This window comes from Lingula anatina, chromosome 2 (assembly GCF_051362555.1).
Source record: "Lingula anatina isolate TDL-2025a chromosome 2, LinAna3.0, whole genome shotgun sequence".
Taxonomy (NCBI): domain Eukaryota; kingdom Metazoa; phylum Brachiopoda; class Lingulata; order Lingulida; family Lingulidae; genus Lingula; species Lingula anatina.
In genome coordinates, this window is record NC_141768.1 from 10,268,144 (window position 1) to 10,293,512 (window position 25,369).

Genomic DNA, 25,369 nt, shown 5'->3' on the forward strand with positions numbered 1-25,369 from the left:
ATAAAAAAAAAAAAAAAGAATTATGTGGACAACACTTTTACCCTATGTATTGTTCCTGGCATGTGGACAGTTTAAGAAGTTCCTTCATTTTATGCACTTTATTGATCTTTTTCTTCAGGTCACTAACTAGAGGGAACACATGCCTCTTCCCATTATTCAAATATTATTATCATTATGATATTTTCTGTCAAGCATATATGCTACGTGCTACTGTTTTTCTGCTCATTACTTTAGAATGGTGTGGTGAAGCATATCAGATATGGTGGAAAATGAGAAATTAATGTGTGTAGTGCATGCTTGTTTTTCAATGCGTTGATGGGATTTTATGAAAGCAAGTTGCCGTGATATGTGGGTAGCTTAAAATTGTATGTTGCATGAAATGGTTTGTCATTATTGATTGAAAATCTATAAAAAGATAAGTTAGAAAAGGTTAACCTTTTTTATGTACAGTTACGGGGGGGGGGGGGGCACATGACTTTTCTAGAACTGTGGTTAAATTTGATGTAGAACACAATTTCTCAGAAGTGTAAACCTACAATGAGGTCTTGGATTATTAAAATTCAGAAAGGACACAAAAATCTTTTTATTTACAGACACTGTATTTCTCTGTATTCATTTTGATAACTGTTTCTGTCCATGATAAATGGAGCACGCAAGGAATGACTTTTGTCCATTGTCTGTATATTTGCAAGCTTTGCTGTCTAGTTTATGTTGAAATAGTCATTAACATACAGTCAAATATATATTTTCCTTGGTTTTAAGGATCAAGAATTGCACATTTGAGAAAAGCAACCTGGTAGTAACTGCTGGACCTTGTAAGATTGTTCAGCATTTTACAACTGAATAATATTAGAATGCTCACATGTAATGTCAAGGCTCAAAATTGTGGAACTGAGAAAGTTGCACATAAACCACTAACTAATGTATGGTAAACCACATGTAATCTATGTTGTAAATTAAAATTTGTGAAACAGCCAAAGGTTATTCAATCCATTTACTGACAGTTGTTCTATTTATGAGTCCCTATTTCGCCACACAGAAAAATTATTGAACAAAGCAATCAATTTTTTATCTACAATTACTTTCCCTCATTTTCACATTGTGTGAAATTTATAAATGACACTTCCTTCTGGGTAGAGACTGATTATATAACAATAACACTTACTGATTGGTCATTCCCTTGGTCATAAAGCCTTATGCCAACAGCTTTTTCTTAATCAAGTCAACTAATGTTTTAAGAATGAAAATGAAATAAAATGTATCTGTGAGGAACTAATTTCCTTCTAGAAGAAGAAAAATGAAGTCTGCTCTTAGGCTGATTATCACCGTCTTGATCAATAGATTTAACTCGTGTACAGACAAATGTTTCAAAAGATGTGGAAACAGATAAAATATAAATCAAAATGTTACATTAATGTGGAGTCTGTATAGCCTCTACCAGGGTTGCAGATTATATAGGGAAAAATGGAAAAAACCATTTATCTAAAGACATATCTGTGAATATCTTGTGAAAAATCAATCTGTGGCCCTGGTTAAGGGTGGAGTCTGTACAGATTTAGGGATAACAAAGAGACAACACTACACCTCAGACATTTTAAATACTTTTTGCATTCAATTGGTTGCCAGGTTACACATTTGGTCTAAACATTAGGATGAAAAATTTGGTCTTCTTCAGTTAAAGATGAAATCATAGTTGTGCAGCACATGTAATTTTTGATCTGAGCCATTATCTTTTGAAAAAAAAAAAAAGAATGAGTGCAATATTCCATTTAATTGGACTATTTCTGATATATGTCAAGTCAAAGTAGACTGAAAATTTGGCATAAGCTTTTATAAATACTTTTGCACTAGAATTCTTTTGTGTAACCCTGAAACCCCTGCCCAACCTCTCTTCAAGCAAAGTTTTTTGGGTTTTTTTTTTTCTAAAATTTAAGCTTAGTAAGACTCAGTCATGTATCAGTCTATTTACTTATCTGAAAGTGACTAACTGTTCCACCTAAACTTGACAACTTTTGCTTAATCCACACTGTTGTAGTGATAGGTGTCTACACATTATTATACTCTGGCAGTTTTTATTTTGAAAAAGCAAATAAAAAATACAATCTGTAATACTTTATACAATCTGTAATACTATATACTATTTAAATGCTTGGTCTAGAATATTGTTGTGTTAAGAAACTCTTGACCTTTTGTTGTGTCATTTACAGCTTTGAACCAAATTGCGCTCTATCTGTGTATTATGCTTGATTGAATGTCGCAATTGTCAGTCAAGGCAACCCTTTCTCTGCAACATGTTTCAAGACCTAGATATTTACACTGAGAAGCTAATGGTTATTTTATTGTATGCTAATGTCTCTGCATTACTCTTTTTAGACTGTTTTAATTATTCTGTAATAGTGTAGTTTAATTCCCAAGACTTTTCAAGTTCACAGATTTTCTCAAAGATAAATTAGATTATCACCTTTGTTGGTGCATTCGGTTAGTCATGCAAGGCAGGCTGTGATTCTCGTATGTTAATATAGCGAACTATATCCTAAAGAAAGAGTGTAGTCCTAGGCCGTATTCAGAATAGGGACTAACAAGTCTGAGGGTCAAATATGGTGACAAACTACAAAGCTTGCTGTCTAATCCGCTAATAGACACTGAATAGATATCTCTTGGGAAAGTATTCAAGTGGGTTGGCCATATTTGACCCTCGGACAAGTTAGTCCCCTATTCTTAATGGGGTGTTAAATTTGGGCTAGTGAACAGTTCTCAAATCTATGCTGCATGCATATGCCTTTTGTCAAAAGAATAATTAATGCACTAATACCCAAATACAAGAATTTGTATTTTTTTTTTTTACCTTAGCATGTATTCAGATAAAGTAAAGTTCACCAAATTCTGAAAAATGTTAAATTAACGTCAATGTACATGTGGATGGTAATGGGCAGAGCTCAGCATTGCTCCTTCCCAATCTCTCTCTCTCTCTCTCTCTCTCTCTCTCTCTCTCTGTTGTTGGACTTACATGTCATCTGTTGTATCGCGGGTTCTAATCATGTCACTCAGGTGGGCTCATTGGGTAACTTAATTCCACGATGTCTGACCAGTTCATTACCCCATTTCTTTTATCGATTTTTTAATCACAAGCTTATCATTCATAGCTGAAAAGGCAACTTTTGACTGAGGTCTTAGAGATCTGTGCCATTTCTCTTGTTCTCAGTTCAGGGTAATGGGATTGGAAGGAAGTAATGTGTTTTCATCCATTCATTCTTATCATAGGATTACAGAAGGTTATTGCAATTTTATGGTGGAAGTCTTTTCTAAAGATATCATGATTACTGACAGATGATAATTACTTAGGTTGAAAAAGCAGTGTATTAATTCTTCATGCCCTTTGGCTAATGATGCTTTCTCTTATGAGTAATGGGTGCATAAGTGCTGGTTTGGTTTGCTGCCTTATGTAATGTGTTTTATTTCCCCAAATGTTGTTCTTCACTTTTACCAGAAATTCCACTATTACTGGCAAAAGAGAACCCAAACCTACCTCTTGGCATCATAAATATTTATCTATTATGACATATGCTCCATCAAACAACTCACTTTTCACAACAAATTATGGAATGAATGGGCTGTGTTAAGTTTGTGAGAAAGTCAGGCGGCATGAGCAGTGTTTGAAGATATGATTTTTATTTAAATTCAGTTTGGTTTTTTGCCAAAGCTTTTAAAAGTTCTGCAGAGGAATTGGAGAATATATTATTATTATTATTATTATTATTATTATTATTATTATTATTATTATTATTATTGTCTGAGGTTGGGGTGGGGTGGGGGGTTATCTCCTTGTTTTCACTGAGGATCAAAGATGCTTGAATTGCAGAAAAATCCAAGTAATTTTCCTGCTATGACATAAAATGAAAACAATGGATGTAAGATTGCCCAGAAATAACCCTTTTATGCAATTTTTGTGTTTTATTTTAATGCATCTTTACTCTACATGCTTTTCCTTTGTCTGCTATTCCATTTTCCTTACTATTTCACAAAAATGTTAACTCTTTTATATCTTCCTTCACTTAATTTCCACCTTATGGTTGACGTGTCCAATTCTAAGACTAATTTCAGATTATCAGATTTAACTTAGTGAATCTCTAGTATATTAATTGATAGTACAATGTTTGCAAAGGCACATGCCAGATAATTTGAAGGGAAAAAGTGCATGTTCATATTTAAGTCTAGGGGTTTATCAAGGTAATGCAGGCTTAAAATGTTTTTGATGTTGGCAACCAAATTGCATAAACATCTTAATTTAACTATAATGAAGTAGAAACCTTCAGAAATTAATCTACATAAACAGTTAAATCTGTGACTTTCAGTCTTCAGACTGCCCTTCTGTTGTGAACTTAAAGGTCTTCTGAAACTAATGCACCTTTATTTTTAAGTGTCAATGTATTGTTGGTTTTTATAAAAAAATATTTTTAAAAAAATGCCTAGTTTTGTAAGTTGCAAATCAAAGGGCAGATTTGATTATATTTAGAACTTTTCAAATTAAATTGAAAACTGCTCCAATAATCTTCATTTCATTTCATTTCAAAGTAAGGCTTTTTTACTAAAACATTGCAGATAGGTGTTTAAGTAATATTTGCATATTATGAAACTGCCTTTTTATTTAAAATCCCTTACAGCATATAACATATGGATGTTAGTTAACTTTATACTGCCGTGTTATTAGAAATCAATTATGATGAGGTTTTAACATAAGGATCAGTCATGGTGTGATATGAAATCAATAGGTATTTAGTCAAGAGGGGATTGCTTGGCACTGTAGACTATTCAGAAGGCTAGACAACCCAGTAGGATAATCCACCCCACGGTTATGATAAATGTTAATCTGGAAATTTAACCTTCAGATGGCATATGATACTTTGTAAGGTTATGCCCTAACAGCACAATTGAACTACACTTGAGAAGCAAAAACAGGGAGGCTGTTGTAATAACACAAATGATTTGACATCAGTCCGTGTTTTGCTAGGTGTATGTCTAAACGTCTAATTTGGGGCCCAATTAGCAAGAGAGTTTCGTGGACAACCTGGCAATGAATTGGAATATATATATAAATATATTGTTTCTTATAAACATTAGAAAATAGTCATTTTCTTATACCACCTTCTTTTTCCCTTAATTCATTTGCCACTGGGTGTTTGTATACATTTGTCATTAGGTGGATCATTAAACATCCTCTTCACCAGTGCCTTGCTGATGTTACACTGCTAGGCAGGTAATGTTACTCGACACATTTTTCTTGTCTACTACTTAACAGAACTTCCTTGGGAAATGAAGGATGAATGATGAACGGACCAGCAGGCCTGAGTGGAGTACTGTTATCTTGAATAACTTTAATTAAAGTGACATGATATGATTGTACATTTTTCTTTTTATTTTTTTGCTGGTGTTTTAGTTGTTATGTCAAAATATTCTTTTTAGCAATATGCAATATATGTCTCATTCATGCACAGATAATTGCATGCACACACTTTCATATGCATACAAATGTATGCATGTTTATGCAAATATAAAAGAACAATGCCTGACAATCAAAAGTGTAATTCTTGCACATTCTATGTTTAAATGAACTTATATATAGAAGTGAAGAGATAAATTTGGTCAAAAAAGGTCAGAGCGAAATTATTGCACATAAAAAATATATCATATGTTTTGCTGTAACAGCTGATGATTGAATATTTATCCCCTTTATTATTTAGCCTTATTTTACAACTTCTGTAGAATGATTTAGAATTCAGCTGTTGTGAATATGGACTCATTATCCTACGTTTACTCTCACTTGCTAAGACAACTGCTTCTGCTGAAGTCTTTGAGACCGATATACACGCATATATTTCCAATTATCCACCAACATTTTTCCTCATTAAACAGATGTCTTGACAAATTGCATCATTGTATTTTCTCTTAGACTAAGTTTGTGAACCATAAACCTTAACTTAAACTGCTGAATATGTTGTCTTAGTGTATTTTTTAATTAGTTATAATTTAAAAGCAAGTAATGCTACTGTCATGAACAAAATTTTGTCTGTTTCCTAGACTCTGAATGCCCAGTCAAGTTGCATGTGATAATAAATGCTATAAATGCTGACTTTTTAACGGCTACGCCTATCTTCATACCTATTGGTAAAATTACGAGTATTTCTTATCATATTTTTTATCATATTTTTAGTTTTTTTTAATACAGGCCATGATATATGGCTTAATATAAAGTATCAGGTTGTTCTTACATGATCAACTAATAAAACTGACATGATTGACAGACAAGCAGGCAGATTGGATGATAGAGTAATTAAAGTTCAACAGGTAGGTAATATTGAGATGTAAAATATTTAAAACCATTAGCTTTGCCTTATCATTAGTTGACTCTTAGACTCCAAGGTTGAATAGAGAGAGTAAGGGTTAAATTAAAACATTCATATTTGCCACAAACAAACTTATCATCAAGTATGTACATTCAGAATTGCAAGAATTAATTGATTCAAGTACCTGAAAGCTTTGACTTGAAATGATTGAAAAATCTATACAGCAAATGAAGTGCAGGTTAAATTGGCAGTGAAGCAGACGATTGAGTGACAACAGGTTGATTATCAAGTAAATCTTTGTCATAAACACAATTTTCCTCTTATTCTCATATAACCATTATGCTCAAGTTTGGTTCACCAGCTAACATGCCAACAGTCATTCATCATTTTGTCAAATGCAACTGTGCAACTAGTAACAAGGTTCTTACATTGTTGTTGTTGTTTTTTTTTTTTTTTTTTTTACAGAAACTATGCTCGGCAGTTTGTTATATTAAATTAGTAAACCATTGTCAATAATCTGATTTTGTGGACCAATACTTGGTGTACACCTGCATTTATCTGCTGTATTGGAATGATTTTGTCACAATACAGTATTCATGTAAACTACAACCTGTGTTATTTCTTCCATTTTTTTCATATTTTTGTCTCTAATTGAACTAATATGTAGTAGTAAGGAGATAAATTTGATCAAAAAAGCAAATCATTGTACATAAAATATATCATATGATTTGCTGTAGCAGCTGATGATTGAATATTTATCTCCTTTATTATTTAGCTTTATTTTACAACTTCTGTAGATTTAGAATTCAGCTGTGAATATGAACTAATTATCGTAAGTTTAATGTCATTTGCTAAGACAACTGCTTTTGCTGAAGTTTTTGAGACTGATATGTGCACAGGATATATATGTAATTCCAGTTACCCATCACCATCTTTCCTCATTAAACAGATGTCTTGTCATGTTGCATCAGTGTTTTTTCTCTTAGACTGAGTTTGTAAACCATAAACATTAACTTAAACTGCTGAATATGTTGTCTAAATGATTACATTAGTGATCTGATTTTTGTGGACCAATACTTGGTGTGCACCTGTATTTAGCTACTATATTGGAATGGTTTTGTCACAGTACAGAATCGCTAAAACCACAACCTGTGTTATTTGCTCCATTTTTTTCATATTTTAAAGTTGCATTTGCAGTACATTCCTAAAGAGAAGTTTTATTAAATTCTAAATCATATGTTTGTAATATAGCATGTTATCTATAATATAGATGAAGAGTTTTTGAACAATGTCAAACTCATAATAAGGCAGCCTCATATTTTAATATCTAGGTATTTGAGTCTGTAAGTTTCCAATTGGTATCTTGTCTTGGCAGATTGCCAATCTGTCTGGATTTGAATCTTGACATGCACATTAGTGTTTGTCAGTCATAAAGTGAACTTCCAGAGCACACTTTAAACTTTTCAGCCCACCTTACTAGTAGGATGCAAAAACTAACGATCTGAATCAGACTTGGCTTGCCAGAAGATGAAATCTATAGATAATGGAAAATACAATAAAACAGCTGGTAAAAGACAAATCTGGTGTAAGATTTACTTGTCTGCTGCCTCAGACTGCCAGCAAATGTCACACTGCACTTTTTAAAGATGATACACTATGTACTTCACACAAAATTTAAAAAAATGGAACATTTTTTGTGTCTCCTAAAGATCAAAGTTGGTTTCCTATTGAAGGCTTATAATTTTTTACAACATTTAGATTTAGTAATTGAACATGGATGCTTAATGTTTGTCTTCAAAAACTAAAGAACAGTCCACATTTTTTTTTATTTCGTAAGCGAGTGTCACCATGCAGGCAGATCCTCCTGCTTTCCATCATCTTGTTCTGAGTCTTTTAACTACATGAAAGGCCCTACAATTCATTTGTATTTCAGAATAGAAGTCCTTAAAAGAAACTCATATGATAAACTTAATAAAACTAAACAGTTGAACAGATTATGATCAAAGAGAATTAGTGAATCAAAATTGGGTAATCTTGTAAATAAAGTACATATTATTTTTTTCCAATCTGTATCCGCTGGTGTCTGACCTCTGTATAAAGTTTGAAATCTCCCCAATATCTTAGAGACCATTCTCAAACTATCGTACTAACTGGATAAATCTAACTCAGAGGGGAATCTTGCTAAATTGCAATCAACTTAAGCAGCTTAGATGTCTGTTAGGCCTACAGAAGCTGCTAGGGGGTAATTAATTATCGTTTAGCAGCTTCAGTAGGTGTGCTAGACATCGAAGCGGCTTAAGCTGAAAGCAATTTAGCGAGACACCTTTTAGAGAGGGATCGATCCTGTTAGATCAGTCTAGGTATGGGAACCCAGTCTTAGTTTGAGCCAAGCCAAGCTAGGTAATTTCACAGAATAGATTAATTATGTCAGTTATTTTGTAGTCTATTTCAGGCATTCTTTGCTGAATATTTTCTTGTCTTTATATATTGCTTACTTTTGTCTGTCCATATGTCACCATAGCTTTCATTATAGCTGGCACTATTCAGCACAGTTGTTAACAGCATAACTGCCAAATAGTATTTCTTGTTATTATGGAATTTTATTTGATAAAAAAAGCCAGGCTGAGTTTGAAAATCAAAATGATCAGATTATTTTAATGAGTGTTATTAGATTTTTTGTGTGTTTTGTGTGTAGTTTTGAGGTAATGAAGTTTGGATGGAAATGCTGTTAGACTAAGGAGATCTTTCAAGAATCTTTGCACTGTTAGCGTGTGGTTTTACAAACTTGTTATAATGTCACATGTATTCGTTGTTGAGCAGTGGTTATTGTATGATTCCATTACCATACTAAAAAGAGAAAGCATCCTTAAAATAAATCATATTCTATGCAGTTTTGTCATGATAAAGATTTTTTTCTGTTCAAGTGACATATTACACCTGTAAGAATATCCAGTACTACATAAGGCTCTTATATAAAACAAGCTAGCTATGCTTTTACTGTCATTGTGCTGTCTTTTAGGCCTCTCATGTTAAAAACCTGAAACTGCTAATGCTATATTGGATGAAGGCCCTTTTCACATCAAACAGTACACTTGCCAAGACTGTCCACTTTGAGATTGGCAACTACATTTATAGCCTGGTTTTTATGTAAGAGAATCCACCTTAACTAAGTTTTTCATTAATTTTTCAATTTTCATTCATTGACATTTAAATGTGTGATTTTGAACTCCTATGACTATGAAGCCCTGTGTTTGGTACTTTTTTATTTATGTCCACAGTAACAGTATTGCATACTCTAAAATTGGTGGTGATTATATTGCATCGAAAATGACCAAAATAAATTTGCCCACTGTCACCATTAAAAGGAAAAGCATTTTTAACTCATTTTTCTCAAACTTACAGGAATGATTAATAGGACTATACACAATTTTAAAAAGTTCAAAAACTAGCCTGATTGGATCATTTTTATGTACAAACACTGTAAGTGTCTGTATATATTCTGATTAGTCTGTCCACGTGGTCACTGTCACTGTCGATGTTGCTGTGGCTGTCCAATAACTATATAACTTGCAAACTATTTTTGTTTTACTTTAAATTTACTGAGTGGCTTTGTTTGGTAAAGAGGCAGGTTGCTTTTTTAAAATCAGCATGATTGGTTTACATTTACAGTAATTATTCTGTTTTTTGCACAATTTGATGACCTTCCCCCATAACTGCCAAACCATATTTTGGTTTACTCTACATTTATTGAGTGGCTTTGTTTGGTAAAGAGGCAAGTTGCTTTCAAAAATCAGCATTATTAGTTTACATGTACAGTAATTATTCTTTTTTTTTTGTTTCTTTGTTTGTTTGTTTGTTTGTTTGTTTGTTTGTGTGTGTGTGTGTGTGTGTGTGTGTGTGTGTGTGTGTGTGTGTGTGTGAAATTTTCATTTTTTACACATTAGCATTCTCATTGGCTTTTATATCATATGGAATTAAATCACTTTCTGGTTTTTCAATATCCATGTTACCTGTAGTTCATAATGTAAGAAGGTAAGAGTGATTATGCTATGTTAAAGCATTATGTAACAGTGCATCAAAATTGTCCAAAACATTATTTTGTGCACATTTTTTCTGTGTAATGTCTGGACATTTGAGAGCTTTGCTGCCTTGTTTCCTGTATGGTGTCAGTATATTTGTCAGCTTTGCTGTCTAGTTATGAGTTTTTTGTGATTTGTGAGTTTTTTATTTTTCAATGATCTGAAACACATGTTGATCTCTTTTTCATACTCATGATTTGGTAAGGTTAATATTTTATGCATATAACAAACAGCTGTTCTTAACTCAGTGAAAAAATAAATAGCTTTGAAATGCTGAATCACTTAACAAGTAAAGTAAAACAGTGTTTCTTTTCCTTGATTATATATTAATTTTAATTAAAATTAAAATTTGTTTATTTATTTTTTATGATTGAAGTATAGAGATATTCTCCTCCAGTTAAATGACACAGGTGGATCCTGGCACTACCAACTACAGTAGTATATAACCCTGAGAATCATGTTCCAATAGCATTATGTGTGCATATCTACACCAGGGTGAAGTTACAAAGATTGCTTCTGCAGTTTCATATTTTATTTCTGCATATTTTTCAGTTTTGGTGTCTAGATGTGTCTGAATAATATGCTATTTTTGAAATATTTGGATAAAATTAATTAAGATTTCTTTATCTATTTAAGTTGCTTAAAAAAGAGGATAATTTAAGATAAAGCAAAGATTTTGATGATAGGTAGTAAAAGCAATGAATTTGATTTTGGCTGGTTGAAATCCAAAAAGTGATTTAGAAAAAGGAAATCAATTTTATGTATTGTTTGATTTTAGGTTCAAGTTGACATTTGGCATCAAGAGAAAAGTGTCAAATACGCCATCAGAATTTTTATTCTGTAAATTTCACACCTGCACCTTTTTGTTCAACTAACAAATTAATTGCTAAGTTTCAAAATTTTGACACTTAAAGTGGGTCTATTCTCTCATATAATTTTGATTTCTTTTGGAAGATCAATTTGACTGCAATCTAAGGTCTACTAGTATGTTAATGTCTATCATAGTTATACTTCCTTTTATCTCTTCCATTTAATTTTTTTAGTTGACTACTTGCATTGCCTTTATTCTCAGGTTCAGTAGGATTGCAGTCTTTGAAAAGAGTATTGAAAGTATCTAACAAGCCTTTGAGACATTAGCATAGCCTATTTGAAAAGGAAATACCAAGGTTTGAAAAAAACACAGTGAGCTGTCACTTTCAGCATTAGGTAGTAACATACCTGTGAATAGTGTAGCCTGTGGAACTCTGGAGTGACTGTTGCTACAAATAGGTAGTTTCTAGCAAATGTTTGTTTTAACTTGATGGCATTTCTCAAGTGAAACTGCAGTTCAAGTTTACTAAACAAAACACAGATAATGGAAAACAGACATCTGACCAGGAGTAAAGGTACCTTTTATTATGGAGAATGTATCAAGAAGACTGTACTTGGCAGATAAAACTCTCTATTAAAATAGGTTTTTTATAATGATCTGTGATCTGTGGTGTCGTCCTCTTCCCAGATATCTTTTAAATGCATTACATACTGATACCTTCTCTATCGTTTGAACATGTTTTTCATTTTTACCTACAGATCATTTAATTAAAATCAATGAAGTAGCATTTTATGTTGCCCAGTTCTAAGTAGGAAAAGGCATACAATGTCAGTAAAAAGAGCCTAGTAGCTGTTTGTGCTTTGTGATGCCACAGGAGTATGTTTGTTTATCATGCTAGTTGCCTGAGGATAGTGACACCAGATTTGGGTCCATTAAGGTGCCAATTGGTGGATCCTTTAAATCACAATCTTTAGTATTATTGGAATGGAGCATTTCTTTCAGGCATCTCTGGTCTGGTTTCATTGCTTTAGATGGGATTTTTTTCTTTCATATTTACAGCACATGAACTGTACATATGGAATAGATTTGCACACAGAAGAATTAGGGTAATCAGCTTTCTAATAATCAAAATAGAATAAAATATGTGTTCAAAAATGGTAATATTTCTGTCATTTTTTTTTTCTTTTTAGGCACATGGCCTACAGGTACCAGAGAAATTGCTCCCATACCTTGACGAAATTGATAAAATGGCCACACTATCAGCCAAGCAAGCCCTCTGTGGAACACCTCAGTAAGAAATACATATAATTCCCATATTATAGGTTGTCTTGTTCTCTCATATCTTAGTTTCATTCGTGAGACTTGATGTCAAATAATTGAATGCAATTTAAAGATATAATTACACAAAAAGTTCTGCTCCATTACTTTGATTTACGCAAGTCAGTATGAGGAAAAGGTTAAAGTTATCTTCCTCAAGTATAGATTAATCATTTCAATCTTGGTTCATTAAGTATACTATCTTAGCCACCTGGCAAGTGGTTTTGTCGCGTTCCGTGACTTTGGTCCAGTAACCTGATAGCTCAGCAAGCCTACCTAAATGATTCTTAAGGTAAAATCTTATGACAGATGATGATGCTTTCTACTTGCCATATTGTACTTTAAAGTCCGCATGGCTTTACTTTCAGAACCTTCCCATTTTAAAGGAAATCCTTGGGAAATAAGTGTCTCAGATAATAATGGAACCTTTTTGTTTCCATGCGCCTGTCACATTAAGTACATTCTAGTACAAACTTAGGTAATTAATTATCTGATTGGCCCTTGAAATCTGACACTTCATTTCGTTATTTTTTCCAGGGAGCGTGATCTTGGATTGAAATTAGCTGCTGGTCCTATCCTCCACATGCTGGAAGAAAGAATTGATAATGTTCTTGATGGCAAAAGGTAACTAATCTGTGGAGGGTAAAGGGGAGATAACCTGGAAAGATGTTGATGTTTTTGATAACATGTCAAACTGTCAATCTTGTTACATTCTAGGTTAAAGCTACTGTTTTACCTGGATTTGAGAAGGTCCTCTTACATTTGTGAAAGGGCACTGTCTAAAGTACATGTAAGTGCTGAACTGTAGGTCCTTTTGGCATCCTACTACTAGGTAGCCCCCCCCCCCTTTTTTTTGAGGGGGGTCATCATATCCCATGCCATATATCTTTTTCTTTAGACGAAGCCATCCAAAAATCACAACTGAAACTATTTTGAAGTGAGTAGTTTTTCAAGCTTCCATTTCAAAACAGATTAATAGATATTTGGTCTTTATTGTCTGTCTCAAAGAATGTTTGTCCTTACTGACCTGAGTCACCTTTCCCACACATTCCACTTAATTTTGATTACTTAGGAAGAAGGTAAGATTCTGAAATCATTTTTCATTTTCTTAATGTCCATGTTGCATGCTTTGTGTACGGTATTGGTATGGTATCCCATGCAGGAAATGGAAAGTGTGCCACTCAGAATGAGGGTTTAATTTTGATCAATTTCTCCCTGAATAGTCATCTATTTCTGTTTCCAATGTCAGTCAGAGTAAGTTAACTTAGGGCTCGTAAACAGATTAGGCATTTTCTAACTCTAGCCTCAGATTTGTGAGCACAAATGCCAAAATGAACAACTCCAACAATGAATTAACTACCATGACATAAAATTTCATGCCACAAGCACATGTACAGCATTTCATTACACAAACTGTTATCCGCTTATCTACTTGTTCTGCACTTTCCATATGAGCTGAAGAGTGTCAAGAACACATTGATGCCACATAAAGAGTCCATTGGGGGGGGGGGGGGGGGGGGGGTTATGTGTACAGCCATAGACTTGGATATTGTTTGTGTAAAGAAACACTAAGCTTGTGGCAAGTAATTCTACATTGGGGTAGTTAACTTGTGGCTGGAGTCATTAATTTGTGCATTTGTGTTCCCAAATGTTAGGCTTGTTTTAGAAAATGGCAATTACCTTGAGGCCTGTGACTGTCAGCAGTACTAGTCCCCTTCGAGCTTTGAAAACTTACTAGGTAATGAAAAAATAATGGTAAAGGGTAGAAAATATCATATTTTTACAATTTTTAATCTCAATTAGAGTGGATTATCAGCTTCATGTGGTGAAGACCATTTTTTCACAAAGGGCCAAATGTATAATATTTAAATCCTTATGCTATTTTGTAGTAGTTTTAAATTTGCAGAGGATCAAATCCAAAGATCAGAAATCTATTATTACTATTCAAAAATGAATGAAAAGAATAATGGCTCAGGTAGCTGAGTTTTACGTAAAAAAAAAAGCTTCCTGATTTATATTACTCTACCCACCAACATTATTCCCTACTGCCTAATTGGAGGACATACGTGACTGCTGTGATTTTATTCCTTTTAAATCTGCATTTAAGCCTAGTTTGGCACTGCAACTTTATCCTCATAATCACACTAATGATTTGACAACATTGGTGATACCCACCTATCATGATATCATTCAGTACACCCACTGAGACAGGAAATCTGCTTAAAGCTATTAATGTAATTAGAGGTAAATTTGTAACAGTTGCGTCATAAGGATTATTTAGTAACATGTTTTGTTGTTTTGTTGTTTTTTTATCTGCTGACTAGAAAAATACTTTGTTTAGATTAAAGGAAATGGTGTCATTCTGGTTTGATTTAGGGCTTATCACGTTTGTGGATAAGACATAATTGGAAGATATTTGACTTTTTTAACGATGTAGTAAAAATAAGTAATAAGTTTTGTCGCAAATTCATTTGGGCAAAGAGGCAAACTCGCACTGGATTCTTTGTTAAAGCTTTGGATTCTTCTTGTGGGTCTTTCAACTATATGTATTGATTTCCAGCTCTCAGAGACTGTGTTTGTACTCTGTCCATGACTCCTCGCTGGTTCCCGTCCTGGTAGCCCTGGGGATCTATGATGACAAATGGCCGCCATATGCTGCTGACCTGTGTATAGAAGTGTATGAGGACCAACAAGGGACACACTGGATCAGAGTGACTTATTGTGGAAATGTTAGTATTTATTTGAATACAAGCTCAAACTTAGATCTGGGCTTGTGTAAGTCTAAATGGCATTGCCAGGTGGCCACATTACACATTAATCAGTAATGTATAATTGTCTGGTGATCACTGTGAAATCTCTAGAGGCTTTTGAAAAAACTATTTAGTGGGTCAGAGAGAAGATTATTGAGAGAGTGGTCTACAGAAATGCCCCTCTGCACATCAGAGTGTGAAATCACTGGTTGAAGTAATTTAGTTAGGAGATAATATTATTTAAAACGTAGCAGGAGGTGAATTCCTATTATTATCTTTTTTTGAACTTTTATGGAAGAAAATTCAACAGAATTCAGCTGTTTGGTGAGCGGTTTACAGTAAACTCCCACTGGAAGCAAACTACTAAATCACTGGTAAATTGAATTAGGTATTTGGTGATAGATAATCTATCTATTCATTATATGGGGGAAACTATAACCTGGTTCAGTATTAGAAAGGATATTCATCATTAGTTTGATGGATGAGAGCCTTTCGTAGATGGTATTTTATCATTCTGCCATTTTGACTGAAATCTTACTAGTTGAATTCTTACTATGGGCATTATAAGGTTTATGATTGATTATCTACATTGATTTAAAATCCTTCTTATATCTGAATGGTGCAGTTGTATAGCAAGGACACTGGATGTGATGCTAGATGTTCAGGTCTTCTTCTCTAACACAATTGCTATATCCTTCTCTAATACAATGGTTTTGTGAATAAGCCAGCAATGAAAAACACAATCACAAGTTGAGTGAAAAGAAAAGCAAAATGCTTTCCTCTTGTGCAACATCATCTTCTATAACACAATAGGGTATTTTATCTTACCAGTAGCTGTGATGTGAATGGCCATTTATCGGTCACTGGTAAAACATGAGACATTGTAATTTATTCAATAATACTTAATTAAACAATTGTATAGCTCACACACATGAGTAACACATTCTTTGTGCGGTTTCATGTTTTCAGGAACAAACCCTCCCAGGTTGTAGTGGCCCAGTGATCACTTTGGAAGAATACAAGAAAGCAACATCCAATTATTCTATACCCATGCAGACATATTGGCACTTGTGTGACAATGAGGGCCAGGAGAAACCATCACTACTAGGTATCTAGGTTACAATAGACATGACATCTCCTTAAAATAAGATACCATCAATATAAGCAAATATATTTGTGTTAGAATCATGAAAAATGGATTTGTATAATGTTATTTATGTTATGGTATTTATATAATACATGTTTCTCTTACCTAAATATTTAATATTAACTAGTATTTACATATTTGCTGGAAATATAAATAAAGCAGGATTGGGTTTTAATTTGATTACAGTCAGTGTTATGTTTCACTTTTTATCCATAAGATTTTGAAAAAAATGATTACAGATACAAAATTTGATCTTTCAGATCGACTGCTAGGACGTAAAAAGCAAGTAGAAGAAAGGAGACTAGTGCCAGAAGGAATGTAATAGGAAAGTCAAAGGTGTGGTGCTCTATAGATTTGTTGCTTTTTAGTACAGTGCTGCAAAAAAGTATCCCATGCCCTTGTTTCAGTGGCAGATAACATCTAAGTAAGAAGTCATGCATGTCTGTTATATAGTACCAGTAAACTGGTCATACCGTATCAATAATTCATGTAATACATGGATCTGACTCAGATATCAAATATCAATCTTTTTATCCAATTTTTATTAGAGATTTATCTAAACAACCTATTTTATTTAGTAACCCTTATACTCATCTTCCACATTAAATGGTGGCTTTTCTCCATCCAGTCCATGACAGTTATTTGGTGTACTGATCATATTTTCTTCTGTATTTTTTATATGTTTTATAACACAATTTTTTTCACAAATAGATCATGTTTTATCGTGTTTTATCATTTGTAGAGTAAAAGCAGAAGGTTGTATATGGAAAGTGAAAAAATTAGTATATATGTTTAAGGATAGTGTAACCTTTTATTATCATCCAGAAACTGAAAATGAGTTTTTTTCTGCATCTAATTATTCAATTATGCATCTATCTTTTTGCTGATTTAAATCAATGAAAAAATCCTCGAAAATATAAAATATATATATTTTTTTGTTGTTGCAATGTATAAACATAGGCAACTCAAGGCTTTAATTGTCAATTTAACAACAATTAAACAAAGGCATTATTTTGCTTTATCAATGATAAAATCTGAACTAAGACTTTTAAGAAAAATTGCTGGCAGGGTTTTGGAGCACTAAATGTTGTCATTAGATCGGCGTTGAAATGGTGATCGTGGGTGCTCAGGTAAAAGAGAAATTTAAGAAACCCATTTTACAGTTTTTACCCCCAAAATCGCAATTATGACATCACCCATAAGATGACATATGTGTAAATGTTAATTAATTTGGTCATTGAATACTGAATATTTATTTATTACCCAGAAGGATGTATGAAAGGCAATAAATAAAGAGTTTTGGGCGAAGAGTGACAATATCCTAATATGCTAGTCCCTAAGAGTAAACTACCATTGAGAAAGTGGTTTTGAAAGTTTCTATTCTATTTCTTTTATTTATTTTTTTTCCACTGGATCAGTTCTTTTCAGAACTTGGTCACTGAAACAGTAGAAAAATTGGCCATAAATTATCAGAATATTTATCCCAGAAAGGTTCCATTTTAGCACTGAAATGATACATCTGTACAAGTTCACATCTTGGTGAATGTTCAGTAAAATACAGATTAAGTACTTTAATCACCCATTAAGAGCAGCTTAGAAATATCTTAAAGGAGTGATGTCATTCAACATGTGAGCTAATGTCTGATGAGATGGCTTGAGGCAATTTCCAGGGAAGTGTTATGCTAAGACCCTAGATTGTTTATGGCTTGGCTTTTTGGATATTGTAAGTAAAATGTCTACAAGCAATTTTGAAATATTTCCTGTATGCCCATCCAACAAGGAAATAAAAGTAATATCATGACCTAACTGTAATGATTGCAAATGACCATCCACATATATTTTGTTAGTCTAAGAACCATACCAGATCCTTGAATTTTTTTCTTTCTTGTTGTACGAGGATTCCTTGAGACTTTGCTCAATTTCTTGGAAATTTTTTTCTAAGATTTAATAAAAAAAATGATAAATAGATAATTTTTTATGCTGTGCTTGGGCATTTTCAGAGTACTTTAAGATATCTGAATGTGGCACATTAAAAACATCAGGTAATACAGGTATAATCATGACTGTCTGTAAGTAAATGTGTACTATAATTTTTTCTTAGAAAGACATTTGTATATGGTTGACATAATATCCAATATCTTTTGAAACATATAGGAAGATTAATTAGAAATGTGATGCTAATGAACAATATTGAAGCTATTGTGGATTCAATAACATGAAACATGGTGCACAAGGATATCAGTTTTGAATTTATTCTGTAAAGTTAATCATTTAAGGATCACAATTACTCCAGAAGGACATTTTTTTGTTAAAATTATCTAAGCCAGTAGTGGTGATGGCTGGATATTTATTGAACTCTATGGCTGGCATGGGAAGCTTACCAAAGACAAAAGATTTGATACAACAAAGGACTTGTTTTTCACATTTTCTGCAGAAGGTTCAGTGAGACCCAAATCCTCTGGGACCAGTATGATAATCATAATTCATATGCCATTGTCATGAGAGAATTAATCTATAGTCGATATCAGAATGAATTAATGCTGATTGCATGGTTGGGAATGACATAATGTAGTACTTAGTGTCAGGGATAGTACTGCCATGATAAAGATTCAATTATAATCCACAAGCATGACTGCGCAGGGATACCCACTGTAAGAAGTGGCACCTTACCAGTCATTACTGCCTGCTGAACTTTGATTCACCGAATGACAATTTTCATTACATCCACAGTTGGTATTCTAGCTTTTGATCACCTTTGGAACACTATAGCATGAAGAACAATAAAGGCGCCATGATTTCCCACTCATTATTTAACATCTGGCCAATGATATTTATGATGAGGATAAATGAGAGACTGAATAAGGAAATCGACTGATTGTGAGAATAATATATCAATGTATAATGACCTGAATTAATCATTTAAAAAAAGTCAGTGCAATGTGAATTTGGTCTGTGAAATTGGATGTAATAGAAATGTCTTGGACGACAGTTGTTTATTTATTGAAAAAATGTAAATTGGTTTTCAAGTTGTATTATATGCATATGTAGGTTTGAAAGAACATCAATACATAATGCAGATAGTGTTATTGTCTCTATCAGTATATTCCTGTCACTTTTGATGTGATTTGTCATTTATAATAGACTCCAGATGTTTCTAATGTAAATCAAAATATTAGGCATTATCTACTAAATAGTCCAAATATAGATTCAGAGGTAACATTGTTATAAGCAGAGTTATCTCACTAAATGTGATGCCAAGTAAATGAAATAGAGAACATGTCATTTTACTAATGATCTATCATTTATAATACCCCAAATGTTGTTTATGAAAGCCGATACATCAGACATGTTATGTAACAGTCTAGATAGAGATAACTTGGCATTGTTATTGTCAACACAGTTGTCTTCATAACGAGATGCCAGGTAAACAATGCTGAGAATTTGTGGTTTTTGTAATTGTTTGTCATTTAAAATACTCCAGATGTTGCTCATATCAACCACAACAACTGACACACATGCATAATGATCCAAATATAGATAAACAAATAACATTGTTGTTATTAAAGTGACACCATACCAATAGATCTCCATCATGCAACAGTCGAATCATGCTACGCGAACAATACAAGAAATTGTATTAAGTGATTATTTTTATAACTGGATAAGCCATTGAGCTTTATGGATTACTTGTCAGTCATGCAATGTCCAGATTGCTTATGATTCCTCAAGAAGAAAATTTAGTGGACTTTTTCATAATGTAAGAAATATACAAAGTCCAGATGTGTTATTTAGATGTACTCCTCTTTTAAATTTATGTTATATACAGAATTTTTAAAGTGGATTTTCATTGCATGGTAGAATGTTCATAATCATCATAAGATTTGCAATGTCCAAAAATACCTATCATACCTGAAGAGAAAACTTATTGGATGCCAAGAATAGAATTTTGATACTTATTTGGACACGCGGGATGTAATGAATGATGATGAAAGGTTTAAAAGTGTTATTAGTCATGCAATGTCCAGAAATGCTAAGTATTTGATTTGTTACAGATGTAGCAAATAAAATGATTAATATTTTTGTACATTGCAGAACTCTGCATAAAATATGTACACAATTCTTTAAGATAGTGAAATGTGAAGTATAATAATTGATATCATGAATCAAGGAGAAAAAAGGGTGTTTGTATTAAATTTAAAATAAAAAAATTCCATAGCTTTTCAGCAGTCATTGGTATGAATGATCATGTTATACTGCAAATAATATGGCTAAAAATTAAATTAAAAAAATGAATGAAAAATGCTTTCACAGTGGAAAATATTCTAAGATTTGAATGCCCACTCTATAAAGTTATTATTAGCATGTGTTACGCTTTTAAACAGTAATAAGGGCGAAATTTGCCATTACTCTTTTTAAGCATAAACAAACATCCTCTTAACACCTGAACAGAAACAACAATAACAGCATGGTATATAAATTTATCATTACATGCCATAGTGTTGGCTAAAAATGCTTCAGTGGAAATGATCAGATGTGCTGCTGATACAGGTGGTTGTATTAATAATTGGGAGAGAAGGATGGTTCTGAGCAGTTTCATAATCAGGACTTTAATATATATATATATAAACCTGAAATTGCTCTTAGAAAAATAAGATTAAAGGGATAACAACTCTTCGTGTGAGATCTATATTTCACAGTAAAAACATTGTAAACAACTCATAGAAATATAATATATTCTATTTTACTACAAAAATGCAGTTAAAGTAATTATTCTGAAATCTGTGCTTGTCTTCATTCCATGTGACCTCCATAGATGGTTATACTCTGTAATAATCTCTTAATAGATTATTACAAAAAACAAAACAAACTTTCTAGAAAAAAAAAACAGAGAGTAACTTTGAATGTAGAAATGGATTCATTAACCATTGGTAAATTGTTGTTTACCCCAGGAAATTCATTTTTTGGCCAAAATATACAGTTGTTATCCCTTTAAGGATATTAAATGACAACAAAAAGAATCAAACAATAATGTTCAAACTAGATTATGGATGAATTAATCAGGCATTATCGTTTCAAAATAATTTCATTTTTAAAGAACAAATCAGGAAGAATTGATTATTTTCAATTTACAGAATGCTAAACTCAGAACGCATATTTATTGTGATGTAGCTAGGAAAATATGTCACATCATTATTCATATTTATTGCCAACAACACATTGTTAATTCAGGTAACAGCTCTACAAACCCATAAAACAGTAATATACTGGGGGCAGTTAGTGGTTTTTAAAAAGGCTGTGATACAACCACAGCTTGCATTAAACCAAATCAGGACAACCTGCTGTCGAGTAACAGCTGCCATTTTATGCACTATTTGTTGCTCTAGGTGTACTTTTTTAATACATCCCATTTTGTTGCAGTTATGTAGTATTTAGTCCAAGCTGGGGTTTTGAAATGTAAAATATAAGCATTTTCTCCAATTTTTGTTTAATTAACACCCATGCTAATTTTACTCCTTTAAAATGCAATGACTTTCAAATGAGAAATCTTTAACATGCCATTATGCCATAAACTATGAAACAAAATTTAAAATGTTATCTGAAACAGTGTAATTAATTTAGAAATTTAAGCCAATTATTTTATCAAAATCCCATCACGTCGGCATAAAATCACCATTTTCTCCTGATTACTCCCTTCTCAATCATCTGTGGTCCTATTGTATTTTAATTCATATTTTCTCACAGAATAATTCCAGTTTTATTAACAAGGACTCTTGATGAGCATTTAGTGGTCAGCTTGGAGGATACTTGATAGCCTCCAGAAAGAATCCAGATGGACAAGTAGTAATAAGTGATATTAGCTTTCCATCTGATTTGTTTGCTACATGTATATTCTGATCAGCCAACTGTAAGTCTGAGTGGTTTCCTGAAGTAGCCAATGTGTAGAAAAATGGATTTTACTTTTTATCAACCACACAACTTGTAGACAAGTTAAGTTGTCCCTATATAGTGGAATAAACCTTATAGAGTTTTAATTTTTTTCGGATTTAAGCTTTTTTATCTTGGTAGTATACACACAATAGCATAGAAGGTCTGTAAATGTTATTTAACATAGATTTAGCATCCAGTGAACACATTATTATTATTATTATATGTTGTCTTATGCTTTATGGATAAAACAATGGCAGTTATGCTCAGGGGCACAGTTGTTGAATCTTTTGCTTCATCCCTCATTTCCCCACCTTGGTATCTGCCCATATGTTAATAAAAACTACGGCACCAATTAAAAAAAGCACTTTGGTTTTTTTTCTTGTTCATATTTTCCTCTCCACCTTTCAGTTCATTCTACTTCTTTCTATACATTTTACTCTCCCCCTCTTTCATTTTCATCATACTAAGTGAAAACTAGTGTTTCTGATCAGCTGCATGTAAACCTAAGGAAGTATCATTTAAACTTTCAAAAGGCCACCAAGCCCTATACCTGTTTGGGTTACGGGTATTGACCTATTCGCTACAGAAAAGCTTCGAAGAAATGTACAGTGAAGAGCTTTTACTCTTGGAAATTACTTGCAAAAATATCCTTCTTTAAGTGCTCCCACCTGTGAGTACCTGAGGGTTCTACTTCATTATTCTCAAGTATGTGCCCAGGAAGCAAATTACATGCTTGCTTAAGAAAACAAATACCCCAGTACAGATTTATGTCAAAATTATGTTGTGTCACCTGTTTAGGGCTGATATTTAAGACATTAAAAGGTTTTGAGCATCTTTCTGAGAAATGTTCTGGGGCTGTGTTTGTTGATTCCTGGAGTTGGTCAACAGCCAAAATTTTGGATTGAGTTGCAGAACCAGTTTCTTCACTCTTATGTTTTCTATTTATGGGAAAAACACTCTAAAGTTGCTATAAAGCCCTTTTTCTAAGTTAAAACTTTTTTAAGCAGAAATAACCTGATACCAGATCATCCCAGTGTTGCAAGGCGCTATTTGTGTCGAATGAACATCGAGGGAACAGATGTATTCCCATTTGCGTGCAAGGCAGAATTAAGCGTAGTGACATGCTAGATATCGCCAGCGGGCAAATGAACACAACATGTGTTGATGTGTTTGAAAGTGTGTAGCTGATAGAGGATTGGGCCAGGGGACAAATATGCTAAGTAACCAGCTACACACCTTAAAGGCAGTCACCATACTTTTTTTATTTCATGTTCCATGTGCACAGAATTCAGTACACATATCAGATAGCTATTAATCTGCTATACATGTACCTGGTGTGGCACCTGACCCTACTGTAAGAGTTTGCCTTTTATTTTCCCCCCAACTTCCAAATAACTATCATTTTTGGGAAATTCGTAAACTTTTACGGGCACCTAGAGGGTCAAATGTTAAGCCATCCCAAAGAGATAGTGACCTTTTACTTTATAATCAGATATTTCTCTTCCTTTAACTTGGAGAAAACCAAAAAACTGCTTCCCCAAAATACTGCATTAACTTCCTGTGCTGTGTGTTAATTAAAATCAACCGACATTTTCCAATTAACTGTTTGCATAGAGGAAATCTTTGATTTTAATTAAAGAGGAGAGTGATATGGCAGAGTCATCATTTATTAGTACACAGATCACAAACTCTTGGGAATTTTCTGTACAATTTTTTTTTTTTTCATCAAAATGCTTTGATTAAAAATTCACTGTCCTGTTTCTGAACATGTTCACTAAACATTGTGTTGTTGAGTGGAATGGATCTTCCCCAGAGTGTGTTAAGTATTGCACTTTATTTGGGCTTTTTCTCATTTTTTTTGACTGGGTGTATATACTGTATGTGTGCAAAATATATGATACCCTGGGACCTAATATCTGATGAATAAACTAGAGTTAGGCGACAACGGTTAGAGGTGTTGTGTACTGTAGGATAAGATTAGCAGGTGTATGAAGTACAGGGTAATCTTAAACTTTCTGCACTCATTTACATTAAGTTTCCATACTCTGTCATGCAGATTTTCAAATGCGTTCCTTTTCTCACTATATCAGTGTTCATTAAATTAATTAAACCATTTTAGTTTAAAAGCAGAACCTCTTAGAATGACATGCTGTAAAATTATTTTTATAAAGTCTCACCAAATGTGAAAAAAAGTTTGCATTTGTGGGTTTTATCATTGCTTTTAATCTAAAGGGCATGCTTATGTAATCATCAACATAAAGGTAGATTAGATACAAATTTAGGTAGGTATGTTGTTTGTGGTTGCCCTGTTTTATGACACCAAGACATGACTAATCTGGAATCAAAGATGTGTTTGAAATTTAATCAGAATCTCTAATCAAATATTCAAAATGTGCAATTATCAAGTTTTATCACACTTTTTGCACTTGGTGCGTTGATTGTATTTAACATGTAAATGTATGGCTGCATAGCCCATGCCTGTAAGTTAACATTAGGATAAAAGTTGGGTTTTATGCCTGATTAGGCCTTGAGTCATTTTCTTCAATTTGTTTCTGTGGAAAGAATAAAAAAACAACTGCACTCTAATTAGTCTCCAGCTAAAGTTTTAGGTTTTGATCAATTGGAAGCTTGATGAATCATTATGCTGATCAATATGCTAGCTTTTGTTTGAGAGAAACGGAAGGACCATGTATTTGCATATAGGATTTTATTAGCATCCACTGCTATTGTCTCCATCAAGTGAAAGAGAGAGTTAATTGATACTCCGTGACAGTTTGTAAAGTGAATTTGTAAGCCGTAGTTAAACATTTTACTCTTTGAAATTCTATTCCTTTAATTATGAGCTCCATTGTGTGTAGTTACTTAAATATTTAACATCAAAGAAAAATTTGTCATTGTCCTGGGCTAATGTTAGCATCCTAAGAATCTCAGCAACTCTTGTCTTTCTTTGAGACCTACAAACTTTGTCTGAATTTCGTTTGCCTCTTGGGCCTTTT

The 25,369-nt window shown here is 33.1% G+C and overlaps 1 protein-coding gene across 1 annotated transcript in view; it reads left to right on the forward strand.

The window, feature by feature from the left end:
* LOC106157046 (lysophosphatidic acid phosphatase type 6) overlaps positions 1 to 25,369 on the forward strand; it is a 63,984-nt gene that overhangs the window by 35,218 nt on the left and 3,397 nt on the right. The window contains exons 8-12 of the mRNA XM_087007097.1: positions 12,422 to 12,522; positions 13,086 to 13,172; positions 15,109 to 15,277; positions 16,268 to 16,406; positions 16,706 to 16,781. Coding sequence (XP_086863223.1) covers positions 12,422 to 12,522; positions 13,086 to 13,172; positions 15,109 to 15,277; positions 16,268 to 16,406; positions 16,706 to 16,767 — 558 coding nt within the window. The 3' untranslated portion in view covers positions 16,768 to 16,781. The remainder of the gene's footprint in view (positions 1 to 12,421; positions 12,523 to 13,085; positions 13,173 to 15,108; positions 15,278 to 16,267; positions 16,407 to 16,705; positions 16,782 to 25,369) is intronic.